This window comes from Esox lucius, chromosome 3 (assembly GCF_011004845.1).
Source record: "Esox lucius isolate fEsoLuc1 chromosome 3, fEsoLuc1.pri, whole genome shotgun sequence".
In the NCBI taxonomy this organism is placed as follows: Eukaryota; Metazoa; Chordata; class Actinopteri; order Esociformes; family Esocidae; genus Esox; species Esox lucius.
Genome location: NC_047571.1, coordinates 28,060,241 through 28,086,757, shown reverse-complemented (window position 1 = coordinate 28,086,757; position 26,517 = coordinate 28,060,241). Strand labels below are relative to the sequence as shown.

Sequence of the window (26,517 nt, the reverse complement as noted above, 5' to 3'; positions counted from 1 at the left end):
AATTGTAGATATTAACCAAAAATATATTCTGGATTGCTTGGACAAATCGCAAAAATTCCATGTAAATAGCTTTTTGTCAGTGTTTCTGTACCTCCATTTATTAAAAACATCAAAATCAAGACATAGATGATTAAAATCTGAATGATAATTCAATCTGATAATTTTTGGAGTAAATCTATCCATTTGAGGAACTTTAACTGAATTCCAGTTCCCACTAAAAATCTATTTAGCGTCAACAAATGTATTTGAGTGTGTAGCTTTCTTCTTCATAATTTTGAAATACATTTCGTTTTTTAGAAATATTATATGTAGCATAGATGTCACCCATATAAAAAGCCCACCGTTAAGGACTATTACTATTATTAACCACCTTCCTGAATGGACTACTCCATTCGCAGCCATAGTTAGTTGCGGTGTCACAGGTAAATAGATACACGTCATCGTTAAAGACCACATCACAAGAGCGAACGGAACTGTGGATGCGCAACCAGATGAGTCAATTTCCGCTAAAAGTTATCTCATTGCACACTTCATCCGCAATCATAAATGGTACCGCAACAGAATTTATGAAAATAATATTGCCTTTACTAGATGAATGCCACATGAGTTGAACAAGTTCGATTCTTTAAATATATACATATTTGTCAGCCTAAGGACCAGCATTTGAAACTGCGGTAGCAGATTTTGTTACGGAATTTCCAGAGGGCATTAGAAGAACTATATCGTCACACGATGGGTTGCGGAAAGATATACCAAATAGTTCGAAATGCGGTCTTCTTTGGTGGGCGGGGTTAAGATGTGTATACGTAGACATCTGCACTGCTTTTTATTCTTCCTTTCGAGCATTGTTTTACTCTGAACTAGGGTGGTACATTAGTGAGCCCCAATAACCGCATATATAACTCACACACGTATCTATTTGTAATAAAATATACCCTACTTATTTGGAAGATGGTCGCAAAACAGAGGATTCGTATGGCCAACGAAAAACACAGCAAGAACATAACACAAAGAGGCAACGTAGCCAAGTCCACGGTAACATTTGTGTACCTTATTCTTTCGGTTTGCAAACGGGTCAAGGAGTATGCTACTTAAAATGAATTGCTAGTAACGTTAAGCAAACGCTTTATTTTTGTATTGTTTGTTAGTTTTCCCTTTTTGTCAACATTCGCATATGTTCTTCTTAGCACATGCTAACCGAGCTTATGTTGTCAACGTTTGGTCAGTAGTTGCGAAAAGTGAACATCATGTAAAGTTTAGTTTTATTTCTGTTTGACATGGGCACATAGTAAGTACCATGATGTGTACTCCGTTTGGTTTCACAGAGGAACCCTCAGGATGATAAAGTGGCAGTGGGACCCTGGCTGTTGGCGCTCTTCATTTTTGTTGTGTGTGGTTCAGGTGAGTTATCTTTGTGTTTTTAATTTGAAAATGATGAGCAAACATTTGGAGGTATTCCCTACTTCACCCTAGACACATTTATAAATCTGAAAGGATACACAGCTTGTGGTTAAACCTAATGGATCCGTATTGCTTACATATCGGCCTTTTAGATTGATAGTGTGATAGAAGCTAAAGGTTTGTGACTTGAACTCAGAGTACTGAGTGTAGTACTCAGAGTAGTACCAGCAAAAACATTTTCCCGGTCAGTTTCTCCTGGTCCGCATTGAAAATTGTGTTGTATGTGTTCCTCTCTCTTAAGTATGTGCAGGTGATCACATTCCCACAGGTGACACTTAGTACGACTTAATATGGTGCTGCTGAATATAGCGTTGAACCAACGCTTATATAGATCGAGGCAGCGTTCATAACATTTTTGACATGGAAAGTGGTTGGGATGTGGATTGTCAGAGTTGACACTTAAATAGTCTAAATAGCCACAGTCTGCTAACCCCACCAAATTGTTGGGACGAAGCCCAGTCTCATGTAGGGTAGCTGTTTTTCCCTAAAACCATTAATTTTAGGGGGAAGGTGAAATGTTTCCGGCTCTACGGGGATAAGCCCAATTTATATTAGGCGTATCTCTCAGTCCAAACCAATGAGTGGTCTAAGGAATCTCTCGGCTCATGCGAAGGCTGCTACAGTGTTGCAGTTTCAGCAACGTTATCATCTTTTATCCGACCTCTCCAGGGATTTGTATTGGTTGTTTAGCAGTTCGTTTGGCTACTGTAGCAGGCTATGCTTAGCTGCTGTGCTACATCTCCACCGGCTGCTGCTTTGTGTTTGTGCAGTTAACACTTGCACTCCCAAACCTGCCTTTCTCTCCTATAGCCTCTCTGCCTGTCCCGGCTGCTGCAGGCAGGCAGCAGAACTTGCCAAAACACTACATTGGAATATAGTTGACTTAGAGCTTTGCGTATCATCCATTGCAGGGGCTATACTCTGTGTTGATGTAATTTTAGTATGTAGCAGAAATGAATATTACTACTAATGAAGCTTGGCCGACTAGGCTTGACCCTGTAAATCTCCAACTCCCACAGCTAGATTTGAACGCCAACTCCGGCTTTTATAGTGAGACGGTACCATTAACCATATCTAGAAGGAAGTAAACCCCTCCCTTCAGAACAGAGTTCCTTTTTTCTAGGGCCTTCTACATGGAAAATGTCAATAGCCAAAAAACCACAATTTACTACAGGAAGACAAATGCCATTACCTTTTCACTATATCAAAGACTAAAACATCTGGTTTTCTCTATGAAAATATTTGTAATGATGTATAGACTCTTTAATCAGAGCTTAGCTAAGAACGTGCCCACAGTTGTTAAAGGAAGTTGATCTAAACATTTTAAAGTACACTTCATGGCCAGTAACAGCCAATCACTTTCTACCTGCTCTTGGTTGACTGAGGCGTTATCACCTGCTATCACATGGTTTGAGAGGTACTTATCCATTAGAAGTCTGTGTTCATAAGACGAAACGTTTTCTTCAGATATGTACTGTGCATAGGCCCTCAAGGCAGCTGCATTGGGCTGTTACTTTTCTCTATCTTTAGAAACGATCTGTCCTTCCAGATGCTCGTGACAATGTGTGCCCACATTACTGTAGATGTCTGCACCCCAGGCCAACAAGCTCACATTGAGTTACAGTCAGTATCAGACTGAGGGCTTAACAGCAAACTGTTACAGCTAAAACTGAGAATTGTATTGTAAAACCACCTCTAAAAGCTAAACCTCACCTTGAGTTGGTAGGGTGAAATCGTAGAGCACTGGATGGACAGTTATTGTGGTCTAGTCAAAATGACACAAACTGTACTCATTATTCAGGATTACATATTGTCCCTTCATGACCCTTGTCAAGTAGTATGGTCAGATGCAACATGAGGGAGACTTGGCCAAGCTGCAGTTCACTCAACAGGGCAACGCACCTTGCGCATTTAACAAAAATGTTCAATAGAATGGCTTATATAGTATGCAAGCCAGTAGTCTCTTGTGACTGCCGAAGGGTTTTGTCAGCCTTTGTACACATTCTCTGTCAATGTTTGCTTTTTAACGCACATGTGGCCCACCTCCACTAATATTGGGAAAGGACACAAGTTCTGATAAGTGTTCTCGGTAGGAGTGTGTTTGTCTTTTAACCCGGGTCAGTCTATTTGTACAGTTTCTGTGTGAGCTGGTTTGACATTTTGGCTTACTCCCCCTGTCCTCCTGCTGCTGGTTTCAGTCCAGGCCTTTTAGTATTCAATGGGTTTGGCCACACTTTGAGACTCCAGCAGAACATAATAAAGCAATTACATGAGTCACCTGTTTTCACCAATTTAAATGAAAAATGGGATATATATATGGGATAAAGTGACACTGGTGAGTTAAACGAAAGCCAAGTAGACCGCTGCGGCGGAACCTTCTGGTCAGTTTCAAGCTTTGCTGACGACTGGTGACGTCATTGAGGAAAAGCCTTTACTTTATTTAACCACTTGGTTCTAGGTCAGGGTATTCCATGGATTCTTTGACTCAGCCAGTTTCCTTCTCCATGAACAACCCTGTAGGTTTAAGTTCTTAACATTAAAATGTCTTCTCTCTTTTTTTCACAGCTATCTTCCAGATCATTCAGAGCATTCGAATGGGCATGTAGGACTGCATAGAAATAGTAACGCATCCATTCCACTTCGTTTTCCGTCCAACCAAGGAACATCTGTCTTCTTTGACCTCCCATTATCCTTCAATCGACATTCTCAGTGTTCTCAAGTTGCACAAAGCTATGCCAAGGACGATGGGCCACTGTCTTGCACTTTTAGTGTCATTTTGTTCTTAATTTTTCTTGTTTTGCCATTTCTATATTATTTTTATTTCTCTTACTTTTAGCAAGATCTGTCAAGTCATTCCTTTCTTGTGCCTTAAATGATAGAGGTTAACATTTTCCAGAACAAAAGAAAAGCCATAAAAACTGCATTTTTATTGTGGATTTTCTGAAATAAGGTGATGTGTTCTGTCAGTCTCAGGTTGGCCATCTTGTGGAATTGTGAGCATTTGGGTGGTCCTTTCTGGAAGTCTTATTTGCCACCACTTTGTTGTAATTTCAGTGGAATATGAATTGTTTCCTCTTAATTTCATGTATTGAAAACATTTTTAAATGTTTCCTTTGGTCAGAATGGAACGATGTTTAGCCACACAAGCCTAAATGGAAGATCGGAAGTCAGATATGATTCCTGCCAAAAGAATAATTCAATAGTAGAAACAACTAGTATGTAATAATAAGCAGTCCTACTTTTCTTAATTTTGTGGTTAGCTTTCTTAATTTACTTTTTTAATATATTAATTGGTCCTGCCTATTCTTGAGGCTTTGGGATTGTTGTTTGGTCCACGGTCCGTTGAATATGGGTCAGTAAAAGTCTGATGTGGTCTTCATATTTGATAGTTGATCTTATGTTTTATGTCCTCAAGAGAGCTGAAATGGTTTAATGCTCAAGCTTACTAGATGTAATTTTCTTCGCTAAACCAGTGTTTAGATGTGAAGAATAAGGGAAGGATGTAAATGACCAAATGGTTGTTTTACTTTGAATGAACTATGCTGGGTATATAAGAGAGGAATCAATAAAATATTGGTACATTATTTTGTGTGCAATTTTTTGAGATACCTGTACGTTTCTGTGGTATTCACATTTCAGTAATTTAGATGATGCTGTTGGTCTCAGTTCTGAGGTAATTTCCTTAAATAAGAATGTGTTCTTAGTCTACGTACCTAATTAATGGTCAATGCTAACACACTAACATGCATATACAGTACAAGTCAAAAGATTTGAACACACCCATTCAATCTAATGGGTAAATGTGTCCAAACTTTTGGCTGGTACTATATATATATATATATATATATATACGTACAAACGTGTCTACTGAAAATGTGTTTTCCTGAATAGATTGTTTTAAAGCAGCAACAATGCAAATAATTGTGACCTAAGATGGTCCTGGTCCAGCTCTCTATGCCTAAGGTGCATATGTGCCACTTCAGCACGGGTTAAAATCCAACCTTCTGCTTTAAACAAAAGCTCCCTCCCCACTGCCTACCCAAATGAGGGACAAGAAATATGAGAAAAATCGAATACATTTAACTATGCTAATTACAATTTCCATCTGTGTTTGTATTGGCCCTCAGTACGAATTAAACCCACTTTCCTAGCGCAAATGGAACCTGTGGTCATAAGCATATTGTGTTTATATAGAGTTTTTGTGTTAGGCCTTTAAGTAATTCACTACCAGGTCTAAAATAAATTCGGTTAGTTTTACCGGTTCTATTTCAGTGACTGGTTTTGATGTTGACCCAAGGTGGCAGAAAAAAAAAGATATTGGTTAGTCGCAAACTCCTATTTGTCTTTAGTGTGAATTTAACCAAACATGTAACCATGTCTATAATAATAAACTTAAAAGAAGTTCAAAAAAGCCATTTTTGCTCCTAATTTAGCGGCTGTGGAATCTGAGTTGGTGTACATAATCTGTAGATTTTCCCGGAAACGTAAGTCTACCTTTTAACATCACGTAATTTCCTGAAGATATGTCCTGGTTGTTGTAGTTCATGTGGCGTAAACTGTCATTCCAAGGACTGAGTTAGCTAGCCAGCTAGCTAGCTAGAAATACTCTGCTGATAATCCGTCGGCTCTATTCCCTTTTCCCCACTCCTCCATCCTCGTCCTTCACACATCGAGCTGCCGGGGCAATTCGTGACATTGGACTAGCAAACGTTACCTGAATGTTTGGAGTCGGTGCACTGTTCTAGCTAGAAAAAAAGCTAACGTTAGCGTTACTTAACTAACCAACTGCTGCAGTGGTTGCCAACAGAGCAAACCAACTTGATTATATGGACTGTCCGTAACGTTAAGCTAGTGTAGTTACAAAAAAATATTGTTTGCACCCATTTTATCAGCTAGCTTGCGGTAATAACGTACGTTTACGTTAACTGCTTCTACACTGCAAACTTCAAGCACAAAACAACGGTAAGTACAGTCAGTTATATCATGTTAATAATTTTTTTTAGGGTTGTAGAAGTAGCTCTTTTGGGGGATTTGATTGATTTCTACGGGGTTTACACTTGGCACTACTGACAGTCTAGTTATCTAACCAGCCAACGACTTACATTAGCGTTACTTTCTTAGATTATCCGAGTCGGACGATAGGATTTGGCTGTATGACAGTCACTCTTTAGTTTTCTAGCCAAGAGTGAACATCCTATCACGGTCAGCTGAACTAATACGTAACTAAAATGGCTGTTAACGTTATACCAGCATTTCGCTGCCTCTTGTGTCAGATGACATTAATCAATTGTTTTACTGTAATGCGTATGTGTCAGAATTGGTTGCCACGCACTTGCTTTTAGATGGTATATGTAGCATACACATGTAGTCTCAATTAATTAACAACTAGATCCATTGTAACGCGCACACAATACCTAGGGGAATATTGCATTATCATGTAGCCGAATTTGGTTATACCAGTCTTGGGCTTCCCCTTTAGAGGAACTAATTTCAGAAACGACATACGTGAATGTCAATTTCCGAATCACCATGCTAAACTCGGCTGTCAAATAAGGCCAAGTTTGTTGCGCAAGCCCTCGCTGCCTGACCCCCACACGTTTGTAACTTTACTTTTACACTCGCTTGATAACTAGGGATATGTAGAATCAAAATAATCAATACAGCCATCACAATGTACATCAACACACTTTAAAGTGTGATGATTTTTGTTTAACCTGTTCTTGTTTTAGTTAGTACGAAGGAATGCAAGGAATGAGGCGGGGTGAAAAAAAGAATTTCCCTTAAAATAATTTGCACATTTATAATTTAAAAACCTTTCCGTTTGAAACCTGAACCATATGAGTGTTGAAAGAAAGTGTGGTTGATTTAAAGGCCAGGGAATGTGTTCACCGAGACGGTCCGAGTTATTATTAACGGCTCAATTCGACACGGCAGACGCCAAGATCTCCTCGGTTATGAGTAGTGGATCGACACCGCCCTATGGCGAATAAGAAATTGACTTATGGTGGTTATATCAAGAAAAAGTTGTTAAATTAATAAGAACATTCTTAGTATTGCAATGGATTTTATTAAATGCGAAATATAAACCCAAAATGTTAAGAGGAAGTAAAAATATTTCAAGGCACTTCTTTGGAAATAGTACATAAGGACATGATTTTCACTGATATATTTTTTTCTAACAATTAATCTTGTGTGTGTGTATATATATATTTTATTATTATTTTTGTGTTACCCAGGCCTTTGAGTTTTTTTGTCCTCCTTTCATTCCAACTGCATATGAACTGAGCATACCACTTCTGGCATTACCTCTGAACCCAAACAGGGTCAGTCCTGGTCAGTTTCTGGGATGGAAACCAGATGTTGCCGGATGTGGTTTTCAGTAGAGGGAATTCTTGCCTTTAGATCAAATTCTATGGCCCTCATGGTAACATAAGGCTTCAACTAGTCCCTTGGACGAATGCGCACAGCAAACGTAAGCCTGGGCAATCAGCAGTTTGACGTTGGGAGTGACATCACAGAGTAAGGTATTTTTCAAATGCGTTAATTTATTGGGTTTGTGTCACCTACCATGCTAGTTCGTGTGCTGTTACATAGAAAGGGGTGATGTTTGGCAAAAATGTTTATTTGCAATGCTCACCGCCCATAGATGAAATGTGAGTAGTGACATTAGGAATGTGAGGGATGATTAGGTGATTATCATGGAATAGGGCCAGGTACCCCGGCTTAACACCACTACTTTCGGGACCAATGCCATGTGGGTTTTGTGTTACCACAAAGTGTCAGGACACCCATTTTAACGTCACATGAACGTCAGACCCATATGAGAGGCAATGTTCTGGGGCACTTGCATAGCAACATCTGGTCTCCCACCTAGGAACTGACCAGGATCAACCCTGGCTAGCCTCTGGGATGAACCAGCGGAGGACAGCCATGCGGTACTGCTGGAATAACAGGAATGTCAGGCAGTGTGGCCATGTCAAAGCACCATAGCAACTCCTGTTGGTGGGTCGGGAACTGGCAAGCTTAATCGAGGTTGTTAGCTTGAGAGCGTAATTGTTCTTCCCTAAGAGCGTACATGGAGGGAGTTCATAAAGTGAAGAGGTATGAGGAAGAACATCTACACGTTGTCTAGTTTCATAAATTGCTTGAAGTAACTGTTGGACTGTCTCTATGCATGCAACTCTCACTCGGGGAGAGCTGGGTCGTGCTAGCGTGAATGCAGCAGCATCTGGTTACCCCGATCTCCCCTCACTAATGCGATTTGATAGAACTTGTTGAAAGAACAATTATCTGCATAAAAATCAAATGTCCTGTAACAGCAGAAGAGTGCTCTGTCGCAACATTGGGGAACCTCAATCAATTGTGGTTTACGCCAGATTCATTTTATGTTATAAATGTCAGGTGCAGGTTTTAAATTTGACCTTTTCTGACATCTTCAAATACATCTTATTGGCTTGTGCACTAAGCCCACCTACGTGGGATGAGATGTGCGTGAGTGGCCTGCATAGAGAGACAATTATTTCAAGCGATTTATGAACTTAGACAAAATGTAGATATTTGTTGTTATTACCCTTAACGTGTTTTATTTTTCTAGCCAACACATTTCCGGTCCTGGGATGGAGGCCCACAGCTCAAGCAGGTCGAGCTTGTCCAGGAAGAGGAGGAGAGAAGGATCCAATGGGGAGGCGGAGGAGGTGGAGCGGCCGGGGAAGGTCTCAAGGTCAACCGTGGTGAGTGGGTTAGTTGGTTCTTCTGAACAGAACCCTTATCCCGCGGTCGTCCTGGTAACTGTGTGTGTGTTTCGTTGTGCGCTCTCACCTTAGGGTTTGAAAGACCCCGCCCCCTTCGCTGATGAGCTGGAGTCGGCCGGGGACGCGCCATACCTGAGAGTCAGCATGGAAGAGGCCAAGAGAGGAACCCCTTGTAAGACCTGCACACACTACTTTTATGGAATATTCCTCGTGATTGGCTGTCATCACCAGCGTGACCCTCCTCTCCCACAGTTGATAGGCCGGTGCGGGTGTATGCAGATGGCATCTTTGATGTGTTCCATTCAGGCCACGCCCGGGCCCTCATGCAGGCCAAGGGCCTCTTCCCCAACACACACCTCATCGTTGGCGGTTAGTGAGTTTCTTTGGCTATGTCCTCTAGGGTCCTGAGAGCCTTCTTACCAATGTACAATCCGTCCGTTTATTTGGTTCACAGACGTTTGGTGACAGGACGTTCTAGGCTCCTGTATTTTCTACGAAAGATACTGACCGCTAAAAATGTTGGATCGGGAGAAGCGCTTCAGATGTAATAATCTAAGAATAAATACCTAAATCATGCTCTAAACTCACAGCTTACCTTTCCAGTCTGTTTTAGAGGGTTCTGGGCAATACTGTCCTTCGGTTGCCTACATGCTTGGACTGGGTCCATTGAGTTCTGACCACATTGGGACCCTACCCTGTTCAGAGTCTGAACTTAGTCATTTAAAAAGAGTTATGCGTTTGCACTGAACAATAGAAGTCACAGGATGCTTGCTTGTTTCTACCCATGCGTCAGCCTCTCTTTGGAGTAATTTTCTTGTCTAGATCACCACCTAAATGAGAGGTGGAGCTTTTCTATCCCGACGCAGCATTATTCTGTAATGGAGTGATTTTATCCTATTAAGTGTGTTGCATGCAAAGGATGTGACCAAATACTAAACGTAAGGGCTTAATTCACAAATGAAATTAATACATTTGGTGCCTTGCAATAGGGGGTTTATATATAAAAAGTGTAATTTCTATATAGTGAAACCTGTATGCACATGAGTACCCTAAAATGAGAGATGCAAATCAATACCCAATAATAAAACTAGCTGACTTGATGTCAATTATTGGTACTGATCAGGGGTGTAAAAAGTACAAAGTAGAAGTACTCTGCTGTGTTCACCAGTTTTGGGAAGTTCCTAAAGAAGGGTTAAATGACCATGTAAACAGAGTTCATAACTCATCAGTGTCCTTAATTGATAATTTACACTCTTCCTTTTTATTTAATTGATCACTAGTTAGTTTTGAACTCCCTTTACCTGGTTATTTAGATCTTAATTAGATACTTCCCAAAAGAGGTGAACACAGCCGAACCCATTTGAGTACTTTTACTTTGTACTTTTTACACCTCTGGTACTGATAGAGGTCTATTGAATCCCTGCAAGCCTCAGTACTTCTTTTTCTCTTTTCTCAGTGTGTAGCGATGCCCTGACTCACAAGTTCAAAGGTTTCACAGTCATGAACGAGGATGAGCGCTACGACGCCGTCAGCCACTGTCGCTACGTGGATGAGGTTGTCAGGGATGCACCCTGGACTCTTACGCCCGAGTTCCTCGCCAAGCACCGAGTAAGCAGGGGGGTCATGTAAAGACGTGCTAATGGGGGTGTGTGTGTGTGTGTGTGTGTGTGTGTGAGTTTAAACATGCGTAATGTCATTCTTTCCGTTCCGACTTCAGATCGACTTTGTCGCCCATGACGATATCCCGTATACGTCGGCAGGCCAGGATGATGTTTACAAGCACATAAAGGACGCCGGTGGGTACCATGGAAACCACAAATGCCCTGGCGCCCTTCGTTTTGCCCCGGTGACCCCTCACACTTTGACCCCATTGTTGACCTTGCACCCGCAGGCATGTTTGCGCCAACCCAGCGAACGGAGGGCATCTCAACCTCTGACATCATCACGCGCATTGTTCGCGACTACGATGTGTACGTGAGACGCAACCTGCAGCGCGGCTACACAGCTAAGGAGCTCAACGTCAGCTTCATCAACGTGCGTAAACACCTCACACGTCTTACCAGCGTGTTTTAGAAAGTCCTTCTCACACAGGCAGTGGTCTCTAAGTGCTCATACTGATGTGCAGCCTGAAACTCAAAGATCAAGCAATAAGATGTGGTGGAGTGGCTCAGATAACTTTTCACACCAAGGAAGAAACCTAGAGTGGAGCCAGGCTCTGCTGAGTGGTAGTTCATGTTCTACTATTTCATTGTATAGTGAGGTTTATTTGATCTGCTGGTAAACATTGAAATGGATGGGCAAGTTAAGTGGTGGCGTCTCTGGTTAACTTCAAAGGGCGGATTCTTCTGGCAACATGGGCATGGTTGAAGGTCCGCATGCTTATGATGATAATTTTGCAATATAGTAGTAATATATATGAAATGTATCCTTTCACAGGGTGTATATATATGTATGTATGTGAAAGGTGGCTGTAACACCCTTTCATTGAATATCACTAATGACTGAAAATGAATATAGTTATTGAGTAAAAGCTGCAGGGGGAAATGATTTACTAGTCTAAATCGAGTGTATTGTAATCTAACCAATTGTCGGGCCTATGGTTTGATTACAGTACACTGGTACTAATCATGCGACACTGCACTAGTGTAATGTCAAAATCCACTTTTCACCGGTGGTTTTGGATGCCGTTTTGACGCGTGATCACTTGTGTTGTGATACAGTCCCACATACCTTTTCATGTAGTGCTTTTGAGAAGGCGACCCATGAATCCCACACAGGAGTCGTGAGCGCGGTAAACAAGTACTACTTTGTTTTAAGAAGATCTTCAAATTCAAACGTGTGACACTCCAACAGCGTCCAATACACCTGTTAGAACATAACGAAAAATATTGAATTATCCACACGGGCTAATACGGTCCAAGAACTGTTCCTTCACCACTACATTAGTGTCCTTTACACCAAACAAACCACACAACATCCTTGAGACACGGCACTGCCATGACACTTCCTGTGCTGCCCCTCTTTCAGGAGAAGAAGTACCACCTTCAGGAGCGTGTGGACAAGGTGAAGAAGAAGGTGCGTGACGTGGAAGAAAAGAGTAAAGAGTTTGTGCAGAAGGTGGAGAACAAGAGTATCGATCTCATTCAGAAGTGGGAAGAGAAGTCCCGGGAGTTCATCGGTAACTTCCTGCAGATGTTCGGCCCAGAGGGAGCGCTGGTGAGAATTTCTCAATGTTTTTTTCACGTCATTTAAACTAGAGTGTTCTTCTCCTTAATGGAAAGCGTTGTTTCTGGCCCCGAGACGTAATGCAGTGAATACACTGTTTGATAAGAGATGTGTGAAGAGAGTGTGGCAGGAGACTCTGTAAGGACCAATAGATCTATGTCCTGACATGCCAAAATCTCTGTCTCTGTTCTACTTATCCTTTTTCTGTCTCTGTCTCCTTTTTGTCTCTCTCTCTGTGTCTCCGTTCTCTCTCTCTCTCTGTGTCTCCGTTCTCTCTCTCTCTCTGTGTCTCCGTTCTCTCTCTCTCTGTGTCTCCGTTCTCTCTCTCTCTGTGTCTCCGTTCTCTCTCTCTCTGTGTCTCCGTTCTCTCTGTCTTTGTAGAAGCACATGTTGAAGGAGGGCCGTGGTCGGATGCTTCAGGCCATCAGCCCCAGACAGAGCCCTAGCAGCAGTCCCACGCGTGAGCGCTCCCCCTCGCCCGCCTTCCGCCTGCCTTTCTTAAACAAGATGTCGCCCTCCCCGCCACCCCAGTACAGCGCCGCAAGGGGGTACCCCATCAGCGAGGACGATGACGACTCTGAAGAAGATTAGGGCTCCCGAAAGAGGGGGGGAAATCCTGGTCTATTAGTCCTGCCCTTTGGGCCATTGACAGTATAAGAGTTGAAGCCCCTGCAGCCAGTTAGCAAAGTGTCACCTTATATCTGTCTAGAATGATCCCTCACTTCAGTTACCCCCACCCCCATAGTTGTACCACTTCAGCAGTCAGTCGAGGAGGGTTTGTGCACACTTGGGTTTTGACCGCTGATGTTGCTTTTCTGATCGCACATTTCAGTTGTCACGTCTTTCCTGGTCGGACACCACTAATCACTGGAGCCACTCAATTAACGTTTTAATTTCACATTATCGATACTTTCTCCTCACCGATGAGAACATTTACTGCTATTAATTTGATTAATAGCCTGCTTCATTCTTACTCTTAGTGAGTAGATTTTATTTTTGTTAGCCATGAGTTCCTGGGGAATTTCCTGTTTTGTGTTGTAGACTGAGAGTGGAGGTGTTGGTCTTCTGTTGAATTCCTTCCCAGATGATCTGAGAGTAATTTTCTTTTTTTTTAGCAGTGTAGTCCAATGACAACGTCCGCCCTCCCCTCCCCCTCAGTGTTTATTATTTTTTGTGTGTGTGTATGCATGTACAGTATCGTGTGTTTAAACTGCTTGTTGTTGTGAAGGCATGTTAATGTCCTCCATCAATGGACTGGACCTGGACTCAACTTGACCTGTTTGCACACAGTACATATAATTGATCTCTGTGGTCAGGTTGGAGGTCAGGCGTTGGACAGATGATTTCAGAGCACAGTTTGAAATAGACAACTGGATCTCATTCAGCAGGGCTACATGGAGAGGTTTCCAGGAGGGTTTAGCCCAACCCAAAAACACCGATCTGCCCAAAGATGAGATCACATTTTAAATCGACTGTAAGTTTTATCCGTGGTAAATCGGTCACTCCTTAGTTAGGGATCACTTTGTTTCTACTGTCGACTGATCCTTTGTTTATCTTTGGGTGTGGTCTTTGTCTCCTTGGGCGAGAAAGCAGGAGTGTTTGTTTTGTTTCCTATATAGTTTAAATATGGGATTATTTTAAGCATAGTATTGTTATAATGTTGAACTGCCTACATTAACGGTTGATGATGGTAGGATATGATTCCATAAACTCTCATCTGACTGGACTGATTACTTGGGTCAGTCAGTTTTAAGTTTGCTTCTCATTAGGGCCATGTCAGTAGATCCCTTGGAGGTGTCTAAAATGTAACAAGCCAATACTAACCTCACAGTCTGACAGATTCAAATGCACATGGCTCTTAGAGCAGCACAGTTTCAACCATTGTTTTACTGTATGGGTTCAATTTGATTCGCACATGAATGTGCAGAGCTGAATGAACCCAGGGGAACGATTAGAACATGGAATAAAAAAAAAAAATACATTAACTACAACCTTTTGGAATGTCTGTGTGTGGAATGTTAAATCCGTGACATTGAGTTCAACCATCTAGTCCTCTTTAATGGGCATGGTTTTGATGTATATCAAGTAACTTTTTTGTGACTGTTCCACATTCATTTTGAAAAGTAGGTACAAATTAGATTTTCTTTGGCTACAGAACAGATTTTCCAAATCTATTCTCCCCACTTCATTTATGTTGCCATTTTACCTTTATAGACATGGCACATCTAATAATGTACTGGAAACCCCAGCAATCCTCTACCACTCAGAGCAGTGTCAGAAGAAACTGGAAACATCTGTTTTTCAATCCCTTCACATCACATTCCTTGTGGAGGCCATGTGTGAGGACCCCACTGAGGCATGCATGTTTAGGGACGTAAGGGTCAATTTGTATTGGGGTGGGTTTCTGGCCAAAACAGATGTGGGTGAACTTTTATTTTTGATTTGGGTAAGGTTGTGTTTGTTGGGAGAACAAAGGGGAGGAGAGTGATTTTTGTGTTGGGGGGGGGGGGGTTATTAATGAATCAAATGATTCCTGCTCAACAAGTAGAACATGAATCATTTGTGTCTTTAAGCTAGATAAAACTTATGTACCGGTTTTGTTGAAATTAGCTTTCATTACACCACTGCAAAAGATCAAGCTATATGGAAATAATTTGACAGTCAATGAAAGTAGAGAAGTGTAGGCAGCTAGGAAAGAGATTCACATTTTCTTGTGACCTGCAGGTTATTACTGAACTATTTTAATTGTTTTGTACTCAGGCTACATTCATTTTAAGGGCATGTAATATACAGTAAAAGTGCCCTGACTAAATCTGGCTGCACAATGTTGAGGTTTCTTTGTCTTTTCCGTTCTGAATAAACAGGTTTGCATTTTTATGCATCTCTGGTCAGATGGGAAAGGACAAGTTTATAACATTCTCAAAGGAGGTTGCCGGTGTAGCTGGACCCAAGGATGACCGGTTTGCAACCTTTCTAGGCAGATGAACTCTAGAGGAAGCTATTATGTTAGCAGTAGCCCATTGGTGAGAGTTACATAAGCCAACATCACAACCACAGTAAAAAAAATCTATTTTTTAAAGAGTGGTGCATTTTTTACTGATACCTTGTGTTTGACCAGCTCCCTTGTCCCAACAAACTGTCCCTTAGACCTGTGAGGTTTGTTCATGTTAGCTGACGACAAACTAGAATGTTCCGCATTCAGTCATGGAGCACACAGTTGGTTTAGCCAGGCACAGTTTAATATACAATGACACTCTGCGTTAGCACATCTCCTTACCCACAGTGCAGATAATCAGGTGAAAACAAGAACAAGATGCAAGCTGGTTACATGATTAGATTTCATTGGACAGAATGACGACGACCCAGGCAAGGCAATGTGACCACCAGGGGGCGATGCCACCACAGCACTCATAAGCAGTGGGTCTGAGGTAAGCCTAGTCACTGTAGCGGTCAGGAAGAGTCCCACCCAATAAACTGCCATTTCTAGAGTCTTATCAAGCTCACTACATGCGGGGAGAGGGTAGAGAAAGCATGTTGGACCCAAAAGGCCACTTAGAAAAACAATCTCAAAAAGGGGCACTTTAGAAGACACCCAATGGCAGACTAGACCGTGACAACCTTTCTCCAAAGACCTTCAACATCCACTCCCTGGTTTTCACATTGTCTGCTTTCTACACAGGTTCATTATGTTTGCAAGTCAAATCATACTTAAAGATGCAATAAAACAGTTGCATCTATCTGTGCGGTATGCCTTTTACTTCGACATTAAGAGATTCTGGGATGTAGGGGAAGAGGACCAAAGACAAAACGTGAAGATCGCCAGGTGTCCCCACAGGCCACTCCCCCGACATTAGCAACGAGTCTCGTAGATGCCGCTCCGACCGATGTAGCGAACCCATTTGATGACATCGTGATCACTGTAGTTCAGTTTGGACTCGAAAACCTTCAGGTAACGAACCTTCAGTCCCGAGGGGGCAAATGGAACCTGAGGGGAAGAGGGAGACACACCCAGGTCAGAGTTGTACACCACTGCATCACTAATCTCATGACACCCATCTCTGATTCCATGCCTTGTTCTTCCATTGTGTGTTTAAAAAAAAATATATATAATATATATATAATTACTTTGGTAAAAAACGAGTGCGTAGCCTTACCTCAAAGTTCATTGAAATTGGAGGACGGGCCCATTTCTTTTTATCGTTGGTAGGCAGCAGTTCGATTTCAGCGCTAATCTGAGACTCCTTCATCCCAGCCATGCGTTTGATCCTGAAGCAGGAAACACCATATGGATGTTAGGGGACTTTGCTGGGAGGAAACCTTCTAGCGTGGACACGGTCTTTGAAGACATCCACCATTTTAGAGTGAGTGTATATATATATATATATATATATATATATATAAAAAGAGACTTCCAACTTCGCTGGCTGATCAGCCAATTAATTACATTAACTACAAAATGGAGAGTGGCTGAATGGGTTAGGGACACCATAATGACACGGACACAGAAGGCGCCTCCCTCTGTGCGGCACTCTGAGCCAGTGGCGCGCTCAGCGGGAAATCCCACGCCGTCGCAGTAACACTCACTTCCATACGATGGCGTTCTCGCTGGCCTTGTACTTGGCCTTGCCCTTCATGCAGATCACCTGGACACCACTCGTGTTGAGCGGCGTGGGAATGCGCACCTGAAGCAACGGAAAACGGACCACCTTGACTCAGTGGGTAAATGTACACAGCCTGAATGTGACCTGGTGTAAAGTCATAACATGATAAAAATACATCAGCAGCCGCTGACCTGACGTGACCTTGAATAAATAACAAATACACGAAACCTACCAGCAAAAACTATTATGAATAAAGGACAAATGTTATGGTAAACCAGTGTACTGTAATCAACATACTGTAACTTACAAAGAGAAACAGATTTGCCTCAAGGTTGTTTTGAAAGGTCTGCATGACAAAAATGAAATCCAACCACAAAGTACAGAAGTAACTACCTCAATTTTCTGGGCGAGTAGCGAGGGTTTGAAATTGGACTTGATGACCACCTTGACCTCCAGCTTGGTGCGGCCCACCTCCCGGACCAGCGGGATGACTCGGAACGGAAGGATGATGTCCTTGGTGGTGCGGTACCTGGACGCACGCGAAACAACCACAAACACCGGACATGACTGGCATGGCGAGTTAGCCTCGACCAAACAAAACACACCAGGAAGCCGGAGCCAAAAAGAAAGTCCATGCGCATGGAGACAATACAGTGTGTGTGTGTGTGTGTGTGTGTGTGTGTGTCAGCCTTACCTCATGAGCTCATACTCGCCGTCGGGGGGGATGAAGCTGATGCTGCGCTCCGAGTCAAACTTACTGAGGCGGACACACTGGTTGAACGTGCAGTCGTCAATGGCTATGGACTGTTTCCCAGTGGTGCTGCAAGGGCAGATGGGAAGGAGTTGGAACGTCTACACACCACCACCACCACGTAGGCACGTTGAGACCCGCACGCCCCACTTACTGATAAAACTAAACGGCAAACACAGATCCACTCACGATGGAAGAACCGTGCTAACCACCCCATCCGTCTGATCCCGAGCCCGGGCTTTAAGACGGACGGGAATGTGGGAGAGATTAAACATGCACCCACGCAGGCAGGCACACACAGAGAAAGAGGACAAAACCCCTGAAAGAGCCACTAAAGTGGAGACTAGTCATATTTGTATCCATCAGCCGTTGCATCAGTCCCCCTAAATCTCTGAGTTGTCCAAGTTAAGGGCGACACGATTGTCGATGGCCAAATATCGCAATGGCCGATTATGAACTGCGGTTTTCAAACACTTTGGAGTAGCCTACATAATAAGCCTGCTGAAATGTTTCGTAAAATATTCTGTGCTTTTAAAACATCATAACGCCTATTACCGACTTCAAGCAACAGCCTGTGTCTAAAACAGTCATATTTACTAATTTTAATGTGATGGCATTTGCCCCGCTGCCAGTAGTTAAGTCAGACGTTCAACCCCTTTAGCAATATTTCCCCCATATTAATAAATTAACTGACCTTGAAGCTGAATCTAACCATCCTGTATTGTGTATCTGAGACAATATCTCAGTGCCACCCACTAGTTAAAAACAGAAGTCTTCAATTACAACTGAAGTTCTAACTTAATTATTAAAGTACGTGCTTAAGCGCCACCCCTGATTTAACCGTGATTCTCACTCCGTTTCCTGAGACTAACCTCTTGGCCACGTCGTCAGTGACTCCACCTTTGCCCGCCTTATCAATTACAATTTTGTCGTTCATGCCAAACTTGCACTCCGGCATTCCGCTCAGGTAGCTCTTCATTACAACCCGTCCGGATACATGAGCGCTCAGTACCTGACCTGGATGGGACGAATCGCCAGGAAAACCGTTATTCCTGCCCTTCCCAGAGGTCAGTGGGCATTTTTAACACCAAAGGCTGTCCAGGCTCTTTATTTCCTAGCGACATTCACCTTGAGGCGACATGAGCAGGTTGACACTCTCCAGCACGTCCAAGAAGAGCTCATTGCGTCGATACTTGATGCCTTCACGACGCCAGCCAATCTGCCCCGTCACCTGACTGGTGATCTGAGACTGCTCTTCCTTTGTCTGGAGAAGGACAGAGAGAGAGATCAACAGGATATCAAGTGGAAATATATGGTTGCCGCCTGGCCCAATGTTCCAAATTAAAACGTCAATAATTTGCCTCTTCCGTACCTGATGCTGTGTTCAACCCGTGGCCCAATTCCCAGGGGAAGAAGAACAAAGAAAAAAACAGAAGTGTATCAGAAAACAGATGCTGTACACAGTTCTACTGCAGCGTGTAAAAGGCACGACAAGGAGATGCTCCTCACCTGGCCCTTGATGCCCTGCTGGGTGATGAAGGTCTTTAGCGCTCCCGTCTCAGAGTTCTGAGGGTACCCGAAGTCCAGGATCTCTGTACAACAAAAAGATCCCAAACTATGAATAAATGATGTGGGAAGTAAAAATGACATCTGCCAAGATACCTAGAAAGAAGATGCCAAACGGCACCACAGTGAAAACTGGCTCCCCGTTTACCATCAAGCAGCTCGTATATCAGCACAAAGTTGTTCTTGATGTTCTCCTCGCTGATCTTGCCAAAGTAGGCGGCCATGACGTCGCACATCTTGTAGAGGAACTCAAACACCATGGCTGCGTTGACATTCTGCTTGGTGACGGCCGCCAGCCAGATGTTGGAGCGTTTCACGTGGAAGAAGCTGGTACGTGCGATGTTGGTCACGGGAGAGCGCACCTGCTGCCGGGCATGGATCACATTCACACGGAATGCATCCACTGCGTGGCGCCTGGAAGGAGCCAAATGTGCAAATTGTAATGAATGCGTACACTCAGCAGGCAACCAAACGGTTAGTGCAACCGACCTCTCAGAGTTAGACACGTTCCAGGATTTTTCAGCCACTAGTTGATAATGTGGCACTGTTGAGTGAAGAAAATGGGAAATTGTGCGTGCGCCCCCCTAAAAGTCACTCGCTTACAAACACGAAATGTAATTGCCAACTGAGGTATGATAATGATTGATATATTACACATCCAGACGAAAGTGTGAAGGGTTTAAAACAAAGTTGTGACTCTCAAAAAGTCCCAAACGGCATCTTTAAGAAGTAAGAGTACATACATTACTCTTCAGCAAGACTCATACACTCCCAATACACACAAGTTTTGTTTCAGGTAATCTGGACAAATGACATGTCTCTGAGGTTTGGGTAACAGTCATATTTATCAGAAACACTAACATGCAGTCTTTTCAAGGTTACTTGATATGTTCCTGGTCGAACAAAAGATAAATGCCATTAGAAGGTCATGGTACTATTGTAAGTCCGCAAAGGACTACACACCAACTCATAACTACAGTTACTGACCACTTTCTGAACAGACCACTTTGGCAGAAAGCAATTTCTGGTTTAGACATTGAGTTTGCAGGTTTTGAATGTGTTAAGAGTCTCAGCATCACTCTTATTGTGGAATAGCCCAGTGCTATAAAGACCTTAACATATAAATAACTACTAGGTCTACTACAAATAGAGCAGCATGTCTAGACAAGACTGCAGTCCCAGTCTGATTTGTCCCTGGCACTGGGTCAACAACAACCTACTAAACCTCAATTAGTATGAACAAGAGCCAATACGAATCTCTGGAACCCCTTTTAGATTAGGAACTGTGCAGGGGGAGCTGGTCACATACTCCCCCATGCTCAGTTGTTGAGGTGCTGCTGGTTGTTCAGGAAGCAGTGTCCAAACACAGGAAAACAGATACTAGTGGGCAGGGAGATGCACTAATTAATGGTTGGTTGCAGCTACACGTGAAAACTAAATCTGTTAATTTTACCCAAACATGTGTTGGAAGATGCCCGGGAATCAGGTGACACCCAGCTGGACATCCAGAACTCTAGGTTCAGTAACTGAGTTTGTCTTCTTTGGTCGCTGATTTGCCATGTGACATGCTCAAAGGGGTCATGGGATAGTTGCTGTGGGTCAGAGGTCACTGGTTGCCATGGGTCAGGGGACATGCTTTATAAGCTAGTGCATTGCTTACCTATTCCTACAGTGGTTATGGAGAGATGGAGGAAGATGACAACAGAATGAAAGACAGGGAGAGAAGGATGATGTGAAGCAGGAAGAACTGAGACCGACAGTTGGGTCCACATACTCAGAATGAGGACCATGGTGTTTAAACCCCTCCATGGAAGCTGACAACGAAGTGGCTGAAGTTAATCCTGAATGGAGTCTAACCTAAACTGAAGGAGTTCAGTACATGTACAGTAAAAGCATGGCCTTGGGCTGATTCTGCAGAGGACTTAGAAAGCCAGTTGAGCATGGCCACTGCAGAGATCTAGCACACAGGCGCGCGCACACACACGTACATTCAACCCACTTATTGAAAAAAAGTAAGCTTAATTACCAGTGGCCAGAATGACAGCCACATAACACAAAGCAGTGGCAAAGGGAGAAATGCTAGAAAGTACATGTCTTATACACAATGCAACAGGACAAGGTGCACTCAAATGGTTATAAGAAAGACAACACTGATGTTAATGACAACCTAAATTACGGATTTCCGAGTGTATCCCCACCCGCAGCTGATGGCAAAGTTAAAGGGAAGAAAACTGTCTAAAGGCGCCCTTATTTGAACCGGTGAACAACTGACTTACCCTATGTCATCACGGTAGACGCGGGAGATAAGGACCTCCCCTTTGTGGTTGTAGATGAATAGTCCTCCGATCATCCTGGCTGTTCCCTAGTCCAAACTGGCCATGGTGAAAACAAACCCCACCTGTTGAAGAGCGTGACGAAATTTCACCAGATCGAATTTCGGTTACGTGCTGTATTTGTCAAAGAAAGGTTATTCTGAAATGCCCCTATTACTAGACCGTTTCCAGCAGAGCAGCCTATTTTATTATTATTTCTCCCACAGTGGTCACTAAGACAGGCAGTCTTTAAAGATCACCCATCTACTTACAAAATGTGTCACCTCCTCCCACCCAAATAGCTATGATCTCTGATAAAATTGCTGCATTCAATGACCTAGCAAGATTATGGGAGTGGTTGTAGGTTCATATGCTGGGTTACTGGTGTTAAATTAAGAAATAGACCATTTCCTGACTATTGTCAGTGGGAACAAGCGATGTATTATTCACTTGTTGCTAGTTTAGCTATAAATAATGAGGGGTATGAATATACTATGGAATAAAAAAACATGCCATGAATTCTAGCTGTGCGTGAATATTGAAAAACAGACGGCGAGTTTCCAATGCCAGCCCCACATGGCTTTAATTGGCTATGATAATCGCTAATTCACGAAAGGTGAGTGATAACTGAGGTGCCGTACATTTAGCTCCGAGTTTTATTCGCCTTTATTGCCAAGATGTCTGCCTGACCGGAAAAGGTAGCTCGCCATCTCGACAAGTTCATAAATTGTTGATTTGATATTCTCATTATCGTTACTTCTTTACTACCACACGCTTTCAGACCTTTGCGTACTGCACCACGTCTTGCTAGTTGGATAGCTACAACTACCTGGTGGATGGATGACTTTACGTTTGGGATAAGGAGCGGAAACAACTATTTAGTAGAGTAACCTAGCCAGAAAACGTTAGCAAATTAGCTAGTTAGCAAAATACAGTTGTATTAATAATGTTTTCTAGCCAGCCGAACAACACAAAGTTGGTGGTAAACAGTATCTGCTGTATAAACAGGTCCCAATTAAACAGTTATAACTTAAATATGATAGCTTATCTTCTAATACAAGCTTACCGGAGTCTTCTCTCTCTAACACACCAAGGTTCACGTCCCTTTCTTCCAACAGATATTTCAGAGTCCACTAGACTTCTAGATTCACACACCAGCTAATTCTGCTGATTCCCCTCCTCTTCAGAAGTCGGCTGATCACCGTCACCACGCACAAACGTCATGGTCCAAAAAAAAAAAGGCGCGGTTGAGAATTTTTATTTATTGAGGTTTGAACCGGGTTCCTCCGAAATGGGAACTAAAAAACCGCGCCCAGGAGAGAAGTATGGAACCCCTTTCCCGCCACCCCAAAGAAATATCGATACCAAGTCACATTTGGAGATAATTAGTGCTGTCAAGCAATTAAACAATTAATCATGGTTATTCACATAATCTTTTGTAGTAAATCGCGATTAACCTGAATTGTAGAATGTTTTCAAAACAACACTTCTGTTGAAAAGCTTAGACCTGGGTGTCACAGCCAGGGGCATATATTTAGGGGGGGACGGGGACAGGGGGGTCATGAAATGCTGTTATAATAATGTTCAGGTGGGAGCCTGTAAATATTAGATTTCCTGGTGGATAGTTGGCTACAAAGAAATAGTTGTCTTTATTATTTTATTCCCAAATTCAACCAAATGCATAACGTAGACTACTTGAATATTAGGCAAAAACATTAGGTAGGTAAGGTTTATCTAGACACTTTAATAAGGGAAAATCTGTAGTTTATGGAGAGCATGAGACTGAAGAGAAAAATCATACCATTTGTGAAACACTTCCAGTCCTTCTACTCTGTATTGAACCTTGCTACTTCCAGCTGCAACATGCAATGGAGATAGAGACCAAATTGCTTCTTTTGGGGATTTCTAATTCACAACTATGGCACTTCCTTGCCACTACATAGAGAATCAATGATCTAAACATTTCCTCTGAAGGACATCTCGCCAAGCTGGTCTGCTTATCACACTGGTCGCTCAACCAGTTTGTTTTATCTAGAGCTATCAACAGAGAAAGCATTCCATGACCAAAAACAGCAACTGGCCTGAAATGTAATATGGACATAATAGAGTGCAACCAGAAAAGGGATTCCTTTTTTGTGAGTCAAACTATAGATTGTCATTCACAATGCACATTTTTGTAGACAAACACAAACTGTAATTGACTCAATGATATTACATGCCTAGGTGATTTGCAACAGTTATTTCTACTATTTCTCCATTGAGGAAGCAGAGGATGAGGGCTCAGAGGTGGACTTGTCCATTACCCGGGCTGAAGTCACAGAGGTAGTCAACAAACTCCTCGTGGCAAGGAACCGGGGGTGGATGAGATCTGCCCTGAGTACCTCAAGTCTCTGGATGTTGGCCGATAGTAGAACCTCGGATTCAGGAGGAACAGTGTGGTTTTCTTCCGGTCTGTGGAACACTGGACCAGCTCTATACCCTCTACGGGGTGTTGGAGGGTTCATGGGAGTTTGCCCAACCAATCCGCATGTGTTTTGTGGATTTGGAGAAAGCATTCGACTGTGTCCCTCGCGGCATCCTGTGGAGAGTGCTTCGGGAATATGGGGTCCTGGGTCCTTTGCTAAGGGCTGTCAGGTCCCTGTACGACCGAAGCAGGAGCTTGGTCCGCATTGCCGGCAGTAAGTCAGACTTGTTCCCAGTGCATGTTGGATTTCGGCAGGGCTGCCCTTTGTCGCCAGTTCTGTTCGTAATTTTTATGGACAGAATTTCTAGGCGCAGCCAGGGGCCGGAGGGTGTCAGGTTTGGGGACCACACGATTTTGTCTCTGCTCTTTGCAGATGATGTTGTCGTGTTGGCCCCTTCAAACCAGGACCTTCAGCATGCACTGGGATGGTTTGCAGCCGAGTGTGAAGCAGTGGGGATGAGAGTCAGTACCTCCAAATCCGAGGCCATGGTCCTCAATCGGAAAAGGGTGGCTTGCCCACTTCAGGTTGGTGGAGAGTGCCAGCCTCAAGTGGAGGAGTTTAAGTATCTAGGGGTCTTGTTCACGAGTGAGGGAAGGATGGAACGGGAGATTGACAGACGGATCGGTGCAGCTTCTGCAGTAATGCGGTCGATGTATCGGTCTGTCTTGGTGAAGAAAGAGCTGAGCCGCAAGGCGAAGCTCTCGATTTACCGGTCAATCTACGTTCCTACTCTCACCTATGGTCATGAGCTTTGGGTCATGACCGAAAGGACAAGATCCCGGATACAGGCGGCCGAAATGAGCTTGGTCACCCGGGAGGAGCTCAGAGTAGAGCCGCTGCTCCTCCACATCGAGAGGGGTCAGCTGAGGTGGCTTGGGCATCTGTTTCGGATGCCTCCGGAACGCCTTCCTGGGAAGGTGTTCCGGTCCCGTCCCACCGAGAGGAGACCCCGGGGAAGACCTAGGACACGCTGGAGGGACTATGTCTTTCGGCTGGCCTGGGAACGCCTCTGTGTCCCCCCTGAAGAGCTGGAGGAAGTGTCTAGGGAGAGGGAAGTCTGGGCATCTCTGCTTAGAATGCTGCCCCCGCGACCCGGCCCCGGATAAGCGGAAGATGATGATTACTACTATGTATATAGGTGCAAACCAGTATTCGATTCATACAGATTAACAATCATCCTAATGTTAATCTTATATCTTAAAATACTGAGTTATAATCTAGACATTTTTAGATAGTATCAATATTTCAATATTAATTGGGGTGGCGGGAAAGGGCTTCCATAGTTTTTACCAAAGGATATTTGCTATCCTGATCTCTAAGTAGATGAAAACCTGTGTTTAATCTTACACATTTGAAAACTTCCTATATGTATAACCAATTTTCTCAGCATTCAAGTAATATTTTATGTTTACGTATATATTAGACTTTCTTTGAAGAAATTCAGGGCAGCAATGGATTTGCTTAGATAAGCATATTCTGTGAACCCTGCCCATTGTTATGCATGAACTGCAGACATCCAATTTAATTTGCCTGAAGTTATGCTGTCAAACTATTTATTGTAGACCCTGGATGGTATTTTACTGACTGTAGGTCTCCAACTCTCACATGTAGCCTAATGCCACAATAGCATTTCCTATGGCAAATGGGGTAGAATACATATTTTGGGAACAAATTCTGAGAAATAGGATTTCCTCAGCTTTTTCAGAATTCGTTTATTTAAGAGGAAATTAAACATTTTCAGATTAGCTTGGAAAATAGTTGAAACATTTCATTTTAGCTTTTTTAAGGGAAAATCTTTCCTGGGTTTAAGAATTGCATTTTCAATCAATTTATTAAATTTCTTCAGATGAGCCTGTATTGTTTATTGTCCAGTAACAATTCTTACAAATTTTCTTCTTCAGACAACCGCAAAATAATAAGTAAAAAACATAAATGTAAATTGTATGCTATATTATGTGCTCAATGTATCACAATAGCATTGCTATAAAGGAGTACTATCATAGAATAAATGTGTGATAATTAAGGTGAATATGAGATATAACACTAACAGTAGCAGTGGGGTGTAATATGTAAAACTGTGCCGTCGGTATGACTATGTTATGTAAAGGAATGTGTACATGAAGTCAGTACTAAAAGGTTTAGTGCAAAAAAAGTAAAAAGTAATTGTTCGGGCAGCCACTGAGGAATAATTACGCAGTGGTGTTGTTTCAACAGTTACGCTTTGGAGGTAGAAGCTGCGCCGGGTTCTGTCATTTCTACATGACATACTGGTACCACCTGCCCTGCCGTAGCATTTTAAGAACCAATTGTTATTTACAGCAAACGACCTGCAGGGGAATATTATGGGGGGGAATTAGACCTTAAAGACACCAGTCAGATGATCTA

The 26,517-nt window shown here is 42.9% G+C and overlaps 3 protein-coding genes across 5 annotated transcripts; 2 read left to right on the top strand and 1 right to left on the bottom strand.

Moving 5' to 3' along the window:
* The first annotated feature begins 783 nt into the window (after window positions 1-783).
* On the top strand, window positions 784-5,045 carry LOC105021134 (stress-associated endoplasmic reticulum protein 1). Its single transcript, XM_010888609.4, has 3 exons — window positions 784-1,035; window positions 1,326-1,401; window positions 4,027-5,045. Exons 1-3 carry the CDS (start codon window positions 952-954, stop codon window positions 4,065-4,067), a joined length of 201 nt encoding a protein of 66 aa, XP_010886911.1. The 5' UTR covers window positions 784-951; the 3' UTR covers window positions 4,068-5,045.
* A 629-nt stretch (window positions 5,046-5,674) lies between these two features.
* On the top strand, window positions 5,675-14,422 carry pcyt1aa (phosphate cytidylyltransferase 1, choline, alpha a). 2 transcript variants are annotated; one of them, XM_010888611.4, is made up of 10 exons: window positions 5,675-5,781; window positions 5,895-5,945; window positions 9,056-9,191; window positions 9,285-9,384; window positions 9,465-9,581; window positions 10,669-10,820; window positions 10,930-11,008; window positions 11,104-11,246; window positions 12,240-12,428; window positions 12,819-14,422. In XM_010888611.4, exons 3-10 carry the CDS (start codon window positions 9,078-9,080, stop codon window positions 13,026-13,028), a joined length of 1,104 nt encoding a protein of 367 aa, XP_010886913.1. In that variant the 5' UTR covers window positions 5,675-5,781; window positions 5,895-5,945; window positions 9,056-9,077; the 3' UTR covers window positions 13,029-14,422. The 2 variants fall into 2 exon arrangements, with proteins under 2 accessions (XP_010886913.1, XP_010886912.1); XM_010888610.4 differs by lacking the exons at window positions 5,675-5,781; window positions 5,895-5,945 and adding an exon at window positions 5,982-6,423.
* Window positions 14,423-15,653: 1,231 nt separating this feature from the next.
* ap2m1a (adaptor related protein complex 2 subunit mu 1a) lies at window positions 15,654-22,896 on the bottom strand. 2 transcript variants are annotated; one of them, XM_029119152.2, is made up of 12 exons: window positions 22,734-22,894; window positions 21,632-21,753; window positions 19,504-19,769; window positions 19,299-19,381; window positions 19,162-19,167; window positions 18,918-19,053; window positions 18,662-18,806; window positions 17,733-17,858; window positions 17,432-17,567; window positions 17,022-17,119; window positions 16,592-16,703; window positions 15,654-16,422 (listed from the first exon to the last, which is right to left on the bottom strand). In XM_029119152.2, exons 2-12 carry the CDS (start codon window positions 21,703-21,705, stop codon window positions 16,288-16,290), a joined length of 1,317 nt encoding a protein of 438 aa, XP_028974985.1. In that variant the 5' UTR covers window positions 21,706-21,753; window positions 22,734-22,894; the 3' UTR covers window positions 15,654-16,287. The 2 variants fall into 2 exon arrangements, with proteins under 2 accessions (XP_028974985.1, XP_010886915.3); XM_010888613.5 differs by having other exon boundaries at window positions 16,288-16,422; window positions 22,758-22,896.
* Between the last annotated feature and the right edge of the window lie 3,621 nt (window positions 22,897-26,517).

Excerpts from the sequence above, each read along its gene's own strand:
- LOC105021134 (XM_010888609.4), top strand. The coding sequence starts at position 952 with ATGGTCGCAAAACAGAGGATTCGTATGGCCAACGAAAAACACAGCAAG. Across the intron at positions 1,036-1,325 it reads GCAACGTAGCCAAGTCCACG|AGGAACCCTCAGGATGATAA; the intron begins GTAACATTTGTG and ends TTGGTTTCACAG. Across the intron at positions 1,402-4,026 it reads TTTTGTTGTGTGTGGTTCAG|CTATCTTCCAGATCATTCAG; the intron begins GTGAGTTATCTT and ends TTTTTTTCACAG.
- pcyt1aa (XM_010888611.4), top strand. The coding sequence starts at position 9,078 with ATGGAGGCCCACAGCTCAAGCAGGTCGAGCTTGTCCAGGAAGAGGAGG. Across the intron at positions 9,192-9,284 it reads AGGTCTCAAGGTCAACCGTG|GGTTTGAAAGACCCCGCCCC; the intron begins GTGAGTGGGTTA and ends CTCTCACCTTAG. Across the intron at positions 12,429-12,818 it reads TCGGCCCAGAGGGAGCGCTG|AAGCACATGTTGAAGGAGGG; the intron begins GTGAGAATTTCT and ends CTGTCTTTGTAG.
- ap2m1a (XM_010888613.5), bottom strand. The coding sequence starts at position 21,705 with ATGATCGGAGGACTATTCATCTACAACCACAAAGGGGAGGTCCTTATC. Across the intron at positions 17,568-17,732 it reads GGCGAGTATGAGCTCATGAG|GTACCGCACCACCAAGGACA; the intron begins GTAAGGCTGACA and ends GCGTGCGTCCAG. Across the intron at positions 17,120-17,431 it reads TACTCGCCCAGAAAATTGAG|GTGCGCATTCCCACGCCGCT; the intron begins GTAGTTACTTCT and ends CCGTTGCTTCAG.